Here is a 10,490-nt window from a genome sequence, read left to right on the forward strand (position 1 = left end):
CAATGATTTTATTTTAAAAATGCATAGTAAAAATAAAATAGACAAAGAAAACAGAAATGTTGATGAAAACGAGTTATTTGCTAACAGGCACGGCAAGTATGCAAAGGCTCAAAAATGTTCATTTGTTAACTGACATATTAATTTCCCTGTTACCTGCCTTCTCCTTATTTACTGAAGATGTTACTCAACAGCTTTAGTGGCTTGCAATTCCCAATTTCTAGCTATCGTCATTGGTAATTTGTTTAGTCCTTTCCCCAGCTCAGAGTACTAACACATCATTTCTGCAAAGAAAGGACCAAAAAAGGAACAGAAAGGCTTATGTACAGTTGTCAAAGACTGTTATTCCTCCCTACAGTTTAGAGTGGCAGTTGTAGGAGGCTCACAGATCTTTCAGCATTTTAAATACCACAAGTGAAAAGCAGGGTATTATATAATTCTGTCAAGACTCACCTTGTGATTGTAAGAGTCTGCCACATACAGTAAATTCCTTTTCTGGTCCCAAGTTACTCCAAGTGGATGCTGAAGCCTTGCATTGATTCCTACTCCATCAACATCACCAAAAGCAAATAAATTCTTTTTTTTTTTTGAAAAGAAAAGAAACAGCATGTATTAAAATTTTTTCACAGAACTTTGTTAGGGTATAAAGTGAAAATTCAGATGGCTGTACATGCTACTGAAGTTAAAGGGGGAAAAGTCTGATTTCATATAAATAGGGTTGGGGCATTTGACTGAAACTAGAAAAAAAATGACAGAATTCTGAACCTGATTTTTAATTTGTGGTTCTAAGGAATCTTATTCACAAAAATGGCACATCTGATTCAGGTCTACTACTCTGGAGCTCTTTCCACCCTCCTGCCAAATATCTACTCTTCATTTTCCCCTTGCTCAGTAATCACAATTTTATCCTTCCTTCCTCTCGGAAGCCTTGACATTTATACAGAATCAAATCAGATCAGTTAGCTTTTCTTAGGTGGTTTTGTTACTTGTGCTTCTTTATAGCCATATTTCCTTTGGTTTGACTTCCATTTTAACATGGATAAGTCCAAGAATTTTCTCCTTCCTAGGTCTTATTAACTTCACAATTGAGAAAATCACAAGCTGGCTTAACAGGCACACGGCGCAGAAGTGCTCTCGTTACCATGGGGTCTCTCTCCCCTCCCACCAGGTGCTTCACTGCTCCGTCTTTCAGCGACACGGTCCTCACTGTGCTGCTCTCGCTGTCCGCCACAAACAGGCAGCTCCAGGGACCCTCGGAGGCCAGAGACAGACCTGAAGGCTGGGCAAAGCCTGCCTTGTGCGGGTACGCGTTATTTCGATTCTCTTCATTTCCACTTCCAGCAAACCGAAGGCAGGTTCCTTTTTTTAACTCACTGAAGAAGACAAATTCACAGGTGAAGTGTCAACACTGTTACACTGACCCAGTTTAATTATTAAACAAATGAATGTAAATGATGAAGCCAAGGGTGATAGCATTATATATTTTTTAAAAAATCTGCTGATCTTGACCTAGTTAAATTGTGCAAGTAAGCTTTCATTGTGGTTTTTCTAATCATTAACTTATTTACCCACTGTATAGGGACCTTTCTACCTTTCTTTTTTTTTAAACATACTCAAAAGTGAAACTATTCTCCATGATTAAACAGGAGATCCCCGACAAAGTTAAAAATACATGAATAAAGATCACATCACTGATGGGATAGTTTTCCTCCAAATGATGAGAGGCAGGTACAGCTAGATCCCACCTTTACATCCTGGTCTCTTCTTAGCTTCATGCAATATTAGATTCTGAAAGGGAATTAAAAAGATCCCACTCTTGCCTGGAAAATCCCATGGACGGAGGAGCCTGGTAGGCTGCAGACCATGGGGTCACGAAGAGTCGGACACGACAGAGCAACTTCACTTTCACTTTTCCGTTTCATGCATTGGAGAAGGAAATGGCAACCCACTCCAGTGTCCTTGCCTGGAGAATCCCAGGGAAGGGGGAGCCTGGTGGGCTGCCGTCTATGGGGTCGCACAGAGTCAGACACGACTGAAGTGACTTAGCAGCAGCAGGTAATCTCTTCTAGCTCTTGAAAGTTCTGAGCTTAAATTTTCATTAAAAATATTTTATTTTCTTGCACATAGAGACCAGGCTTCCCTGGTGGCTAAGTGGTAAAGAATCCACCTGCCAACCAGGAGACGTGGATTCAATCCTTGGGCTGGGAAGAGTCCCTGGAGTAGGAAATGGCAACTCACTCCAGTATTATTGCCTGGAAAATTCCATGGACAGAGGAGCCTGGCAGGCTACAGTCTACAGGGTTGCAAAAGAGTTGGACATGACTTTGCGACTAAATAACAAAAGATATAAGAAGAGACTAGCAAAAAGAATTAAAAGAATCATTTGTGAAAGATGGGTGTTCATTTTAAAGTAATAATATGACTTCGCTGTTTTAATCAATTGTACAAATCCATTTCCTATGTATACTAGGGAAATTTCTATTTAAAGGACTATTGTAATGATTTCTTTGCAATATGGAGAAAGTTTTATACCTTGGTTTCTAAGTTTATGTCAGAGGAACTGTAAGGAAGACATGCTAGTGTCTTGTATTGAGGGGAGGGAAGAAGCTGACTTGGGATACAAAACAATGAGAGACTCTGTATCATTTTCTAATACTGTAAAACATTCAAAAAAAAGTCTAAAATGACCATCAGTCACTTACTGGTTAATATGACCCCAATGCTAATGTAGGTAGGGAACAAGGAGTGGAAGCAAAGGGATAGAAAATGTATAAATACAGCCATTTATTAAAGGCCTATTTATAAGTAATAACAAATATGCCAAACAAAGGAGTTAAAACAATTTTACAAAGGAGTTCTCTTGATAAAAGCTAGAAATAGTGGGGATAAACAGTAACTTCTAAAAGTTCAGTAGTTATTACCCCTTGAAGGTCAGTGACAAATAACGCATCCTTGAATATGTAATACAAGTCAGTGTGATCAGACTGGAGACTTTTCTATTGTGAATGCGTGATAACTCTACTTAGTGAAATTTAGACCACTCTTGACCATCTAGGTCCAAAACAGTCATCATTGAGAACAACGTAGTCTGGTCATCTCCGCTGCTTCTTTTTTCCTCATCTATGTTGTTGGTCACCTCACTATTCAGCTTCTGTCAGCTCTGGCCTGGATAACAGCAGTGGCCTCCTCCTTGAACCTGTCTGTAGTGTTGCCACACTCCAAATGCTACCAGTGTTCTTTCAAAAACACAAATCTTATCACATCACTTCCCAGCTTAAAACTTCCTATAACGTCATGTAGAATAACTTTCAAATCTCTTAAATTCTAAGGATCTGGCTTCTACTGACATCACAAGGGTCATTTTGTGCCTGGAAAACCTCTCCCTTCTGAACTCCTTCCTACCCTCTGTCAGGTTCAGTCAGTAGCTAAAAAGGAGGTCTTAGTTAGTAGCTTCTTCTAGGAAGTGTTCCTTTGATACCTCAAATTTCATTTATATTGGATGTTCCTCTTGTTTATGTAAGAGACCATACCATTTCATCCCTACAGCAAAGCATAGTGCCTTGTTTGCTTAATAAATATTTTTCAATGGACGATTAAATGCTGCTAAACATCTGACAAAGCAACACACACACAATTCAGAATATCTGGTATTCTGGATACCCTCTCTACTGATAAAGGTAACTGAAGTGACTGGCACTTACTTTCTACAGTGATTTGATAGTCTTTATGGTCTATGAATTTCATTCATTTACTTCCGCAGACCTTCACTGAGCTCCTGTCGTGCGCCAGATACTGTGCTAGGTGCAGGGGACAAGAAGTGAATGAGAAAGGGCCCTTTCCTTAAAGAGGCAGTCTAGTGGGAGAAAATAGCTTTGTAAACAAATAAGTGCAAACAAAAATACAGAAGTTGAGAGAGAGAAGAGGGGAGGATGGTGGGGTGAAGGGTGAGAGGGAGGGAAGAAGGGAGACATGGGAGGGGAGGGGAAGAGAAAGGCTGGGGTGTTAGAAGAAGAGGAAAGGCTTTACACGAAAAATACAAGAAACTTTGTAGAGACACTACTTTTCCATCTTTATACCCCTGACAGTGGCGGCAATGCTACCTACATTCACTGCACAGGCCAGGCACTAGGCTGAGCTTTTCACACATATTAATTCTCAAAACAAAACCTATGAGGTAGATATAAATAAGGAAAACTGAGGCTTAGAAAGTTAAAGTGACTCTCCTAAGCTCATGTAGATAAAAAGTGGCAGAGCCAGGCTCAATTTCAGGCCTGACAACAAAACCGGAGCTACTCACCATTCTTCCATGCAGTCTTCAAATATCTGAATTGATCAGGGATATTAGAAATATGTGTTAAAAGATGTTTCCAGTTCTCTTCGTGAATGCCTGATGAAACTGCTCTTCCTAAGCTACTCAAGGTTGGGTGTGGTCCTAAGACATACTTGGGCTGATGAAACATAAGTAGAAGTGATATGTCACTTCTGAGGAAAAGTTTTCAGAGCCAGTGAACACCTCACCACCTCTCTCTCTCTGCCAAGACAACTGGCAAAGCTCCAGATGGCGGCTGCTGCATCAGCTTGGGTGGCAGAGTAGTGCTCCCCCTGCAAACAAACCTTGTCTTAAGCCACCAAGAACCAGAGCTGTTCATTATGGCAGCATAGCCCCGCATATCCTGTCCAGTACAGTGGGTGTTACAAGGATGGAGACTTTCGGAAAAGGAATTCTGTGAACTCCATGTTTACCCAAAGAGAGACGTTACCACTTACTTTTTCTTTGGTAATCTGCCACAGTCCAGTAAGAGTGCCCATATCTGATGAGTCCCTGCCATGGCTATCCACAGAATGTTATCTCTTTGGACCTCTGGACCTTTATGAAAAGAAACAGTAATTATCATATACGTATCTGATTAACAAACACCCCCAGTTGTTTCAGAAATTTAAATTAAGGGAGACAATAGTATGTTTACAAATCATCTGATAGAAGGAAGTAAAAACATTTGCAATGTTTTAAGTCATTCTGGAAATTTTTCCATTTTCCTTGTGAAAGGTTTACTTCTTTAGACTTAAAAATAAAAATATACATTCACAGAAATCCAAAGTATTCTCAGTAGCAAAATGTCTCTCTACATCTCTGGGCACGATGTTTTTAAACATTTGATTTCTTATTTTATGTGACAAGAAATGGCTTGATGCACACGCTCCAAAGAAACTTTGGCAGTCAAGAACCTAAATTACACGCTTCAAGAATACAGGAATAGTTCTTTGAACAATTTCTCATGGAAGAATTGTACCTTTTAATAGTTTAAGAAATGTATATTTCCACTACATATTAGCTTTTAGGCTTAGACTCACATCACTACTGCTATTTAAAAACCTACTGTTTAATTGCGCTGAACCTTTCTCAAAAAGATATAGTTGACATGTAATAAAGCTAGGAGTACAATGTATTATACCTGTTTTCTAAAATTAATAAATAATTGTTTTTTAAGACTGATATTACAACTTATTACAATGTGACAAGGCTCCATTTCGAAAATTAATTCTACTGTTAAAATTTTTAATTATTTTAATTTAAACTGAATTCTGAGTCTACTTTTACATGTAGTTGAGATATTTTCACTAAAATAATTTGGTCAGATGTATCTTATGCTAAAAGAAATATCTTGGTAAGATTATTTTTTTTACTTTCTTTAAGTTGTTGTGTCCAGAAGAAATTTTTCTTCATTAACCTGTATTATTTTCAAGTGTATTTCACAGCAACAAAAATAAGGTGATGATCAACAAATTGTGGCGCTGTATGCCAAGCACGTTATAGAGAATATTACCCAAATCTTCTCAAAAGCCCCAGAAGACAGGTAGCCCTTTACAGAGGAAACTGAGGCTCAGAGAGGTCATGTAACTTGACAGGATCACAGAGCTAGTAAATGAAGGAACTGGAATCTGAACCCAGACAATCCAACGGAAAATTCTATTTAACATGTTGCTGCTTTCTCTGTTAATTGCTATCACAGAAATCTAAAGGAAGATAGTTTATTTCAATTTAATTTTTCATAGTCAAATACTTTTATAAACAAAAACTGTATTAAAAGTGACAACGGCATCCATATGCTCTGGGGATTCAGTCTCCGCTTAATCACTTTAAAACTAGATCAAAAGCTCTTCATTATTATATTCTTATTTTATTTTGCCCTTGCCACGTGAAGACAAAGCTTAGAGGTGACCTTCTATAAGCCAGAAGAGAGCTCTCACCAGAAACCAATCGTGCTGGCACCTTGACTTTGGATTTCTAGCCTCCAGAACTGTGAGAAAATAAAATTCTGTTGTTTAAGCCACCCAGTCTGTGGCATTTTGTTATGGCAGCCCGAGCTAAGACATTCCCCATGAATAGAAATGAGACAAGGAGATCTGCTATCAACACTTATTTAGCATCATATGAAGGTCCTAATTCATACAAGTAAGAAAAAGAAGCAAAAAGCATAAAGATTGGAAATAAAACTGTAATCATTAGAAGATGACATGAGTTTAAAGCCTAACTTGGCCAAAGAACTGTCTGGTTTCTACACAAGTGAAAGATCAAATCAGGTGTCCAACTTCTCCAAACAGGCCAGTCTAGCTCATCTAGGGTTGAGGCCAAAGCTTCAAAGTAATATTAGTGTGAGCCTGTTTGTTCTTGGTCTCTGTGACTTATTTCCTTTAGAAGCTAGGGGTGTGAAAAAGAGTGCAGAAGCAGAGGCTGTGTCAGATTGGGATTCAGGAGTTGACATGATTCTACATATCAACTGATGAGGACAATGATGGGGGGTGTGGTGATGAAAAGGATAACCATTCAGAACACTTCCTAGTTTAAGGCACTGAGCTAATAATAAGCCCTTTACATGGATTATTTCGTTTAATTTGACAACATTAGCAAGTCTTGTTATTATCATCTCTATTTTATAAAAAACTGAAATTCAAAGGGGTTAAATAATTTGTTGGTATTCACACAGCTAAACCTGGAATAATAATATTTTAGTGAGTTCAACTCCCTGGTGGCTCAGATGGTAAAGAATCTGTCTGTAATGCAGAAGACCCAGGTTCGATGACTGGGTTGGGAAGATTCCAGGGAGAAGAGAATGGCTACACACTCCAGTATTCTTGGAGAAAGCAATGGCACCCCACTCCAGTACTCTTGCCTGGAAAGTCCCATGGATGGAGGAGCCTGGTAGGCTGCAGTCCATGGGTTGCAAAGAGTCGGACACAACTGAGCAACTTCACTTTCACTTTTCACTTTCATGCATTGGAGAAGTAAATGGCAACCCACTCCAGTGTTCTTGCCTGGAGAATCCCAGGGATGGGGGGAGCCTAGTGGGCTGCCGTCTATGGGGTCACACAGAGTCGGACATGACTGAAGCAACTTAGCAGCAGCAGCAGCCAGTATTCTTGCCTGCAGAATTCTACTGACAGAGGAGCCTGGCAGGCTACAGCCCTTGGGGTCACAAAGAGTTGGACAGGACTGAGTGACTAACACAGCAGCACATAGCAGTGAGGCCAAATCCAGATTATCAGTGTTATGATCAGAATGAAGGAACTGCAGAAGGGAGCTTGTTCTTTATAAACACCAAGTCAATGTGATAATATTCAGATACAAAAATACAACTGTTTTATTTTATTAAAATAAAAACACATTAGTCACATTATATAAGATTTATTCCTCAAAAAAAAAATTCTGTTTCACCTGATTAGAAGATAAATGTTATTTTAGAGCATAATAATGGAAGTCAGAGATGCATATTATCTAAGCTGTAAATTACCAGACAAGCATACTAAATAGTTGGATTTCAATCATTAAAGATCAAATAAGTACAGCTAAATTTCTATCTAGGGAAATGCTGATTAAAGGGCCAAGGAAGGTTAATGGGATTCAGGCATACTATCTTTCCTTAAGTGATTTAAAATCAGGTAAAGTCTGAATTACTTAGACACTACCAGGGGATACTGAAAAAAAAATTTTTTACGATAAAAAATAATTCCTGGGTTATTGTCTTGTATGAGTAAGAGTCAGCACAGACTTAATATGCACATTAGAAACATGGCAATGTTTCTGCTGAAAAATGATTTTATTGGAGTTATTTTTAATTATTTTTAGTGGATGACAAAGTTCTGACCATATTTAGAGTGATAATCAAAAATAAAGATGAAAAAACTTTGGCATAAATGTTAATTATTTTCATGCTTTTATCACTGTAACAGCATAATTGGGTTAAATATTCAGGTACTAGTTAAAATACAAACACACACATTTACATATTACATATATATTTAAAATAATCAGAGGTATTTCAAATCCCTTTCCTTAATGTCTTCTTTAAGTGTGCTGTTCATTATCTGAGTCTCTTCGGGGAGTATATATTCAACTGTATATTTATCTTTTATTTTCCATTCTCTGACCTATTTTATTTCCTTTTAAGATTTACTTTTTCTTTAAATATGCATATGAATAGATAAGTGTTCATTATAAAGATTAAACAGTAAATAAATATCCATGTGCATACTACCAGCTCAACAAAAGGCAGTATTATTTGAAAACCTCCTGCATCCCTTTATGAATATATCATCCTCCTCTCTACCAGTCTAAAAATGTTTTTTTATTATATTCTTCAGTTTTTAAAAATTACCATATTTGAACGGCTCTCTCATTGTATAATTAGTCTTGCTTGCTACTGAACATTCTACAAAAACGGAACATTTTTCTGCTCAACAGATTTCCTAATACTCATCTATGCTACTAGGTATGGCTGTGGGCTCTTGTTTGCACTGCACAACAGCTTAATATATGAAGATATTACAATAAATACAACCTATTTTTCATGTTTTCCTTCTGATAATTCCACCCTCTTTCATATTCCTAAATACGGTAGAATTTCAGAAATATTCTATATAATTTTTAAAGTACTAAAGAATTTAATTGTTTACAAAAACAATTCTTCTTAACCACAATCCCTGTCAAACTGCATTTAATCCCACATTTGCTTAAACCAGTTCTACAATTATATAACTTAAATGTATATGAATCAATTCAACATGAATGCAAAAGGGAAGCTATTTTTCTGAAAACAAAGTTAATACTTTGGAAAGACTCAATAAAGGAAAGTAGCTAAGTCAAATTATTAGTGAACTAGATGTGGAAAGATAACTGGAAAGAACAGCTTTAAAAAATTTCAGCCCTCAGTTTATTTTGCAGGTGTTTAAAAAAAACTCATCATGGTTTAAGGACACCAAAATAATACATAATAAAGACTGTCAGGGGACACAATGTATATTTATAGTTCTTAAAGCATTTTTAGTTTTACGATTCTCAGATTTAACAATTTTTTTCCTTTATGGATCACTTATCATAGCCAATCACTTCAATAAAGGATTCTACTGGATTTATTCACTTCCATTTTTATTTTACAAAGTATTTAGGTAGTTCACAAAGAAAGAAACCCTAGTAAGATAAATAAATATAAAATAATAAAATTGAAGCAATAGGTAAAGAGAGAATAAAAAAAAGATGCAGCCATACTAATATTAAAATATGAATGTCATGTTTCCATTATACTTTGCTAAAGACAAATCTAAGTTTCCCAGAAATTAATATAACAATGCAAACATGATATTTAAATCATCCAGGAGCTTAAAAATAAACTTGATACTGAGAAAAAAGTATAATTATCTATAACACAGAAAAGAAATTCTCTAGTAGATGTTCAGAGAGATTAAGATAGTAACTAAAATTAGCAGCAAGCCCTTACAGTAAAAACAGTTAACAGTCCCATAGGACTGTGTTTTGATGAAATATAAATATGAAACATATAAATAAAAATGAATGTAAGATACATTGATATGTTAAAATATTTTTAAATGAATGATATGATGCCAAAATATAGTTTAGTAAAAACAATTGTAAGGAGAGGAAGTAGTCTATGATCCAATTTCCCCATACCCTGACAAAATACATTAATCCAGGATTATATTTCAGAGTGATTTAAAGCAGTGGTTCTAAAAATGATTTGGGGTAACATACCACTTTGAAACTCTGATGAGAATCTGACCAATTCCCCCCAAACCTTAAGTAGAATTTCTGGGAAATTTAAGTACTTCACAAAGTCTAACCACAAATGCCTTGGGTATATTAAGACAAGGTTAAAAACTCTTGTGGTTTAAAAAAAAGAAAACTCTTGTAGCCATTGTGATTACAGGACATTCCTACAGTATTTGAAAACCATTTACTGTTAGCATTTGAAAGGTGCTGAGCTTATTTAAGGTTATTTAAATTCAAGATTATTCCTCTTGCCAAGTATCTGGAAGGGAAGTGATTTTAAGTTCAGCTCAGTTCAGTCGCTCAACTGTGTCTGACTCTTTGCGACCCATGGACTGCAGCACGCCAGACTTCCCTGTCCATCATCAGTCCCCAGAGTTTGCTCAAAGTCATGTCCATCGAGTCAGTGATGCCATCCAACCATCTCATCCTC

The 10,490-nt window shown here is 36.8% G+C and overlaps 1 protein-coding gene across 1 annotated transcript in view; it reads right to left on the minus strand.

The window, feature by feature from the left end:
• The window catches only part of NHLRC2 (NHL repeat containing 2), a 61,683-nt gene that overhangs the window by 15,126 nt on the left and 36,067 nt on the right, over window positions 1-10,490 (minus strand). Inside the window, exons 6-8 of the mRNA XM_010859302.1 lie at window positions 4,765-4,864; window positions 1,139-1,370; window positions 451-573 (exon numbers count right to left, since the gene is read on the minus strand). Of these exons, the coding sequence (XP_010857604.1) occupies window positions 451-573; window positions 1,139-1,370; window positions 4,765-4,864 (455 nt within the window). The remainder of the gene's footprint in view (window positions 1-450; window positions 574-1,138; window positions 1,371-4,764; window positions 4,865-10,490) is intronic.

The sequence above is a fragment of the Bison bison genome, unplaced genomic scaffold, assembly GCF_000754665.1.
Source record: "Bison bison bison isolate TAMUID 2011002044 unplaced genomic scaffold, Bison_UMD1.0 scf7180017864456, whole genome shotgun sequence".
Taxonomy (NCBI): domain Eukaryota; kingdom Metazoa; phylum Chordata; class Mammalia; order Artiodactyla; family Bovidae; genus Bison; species Bison bison.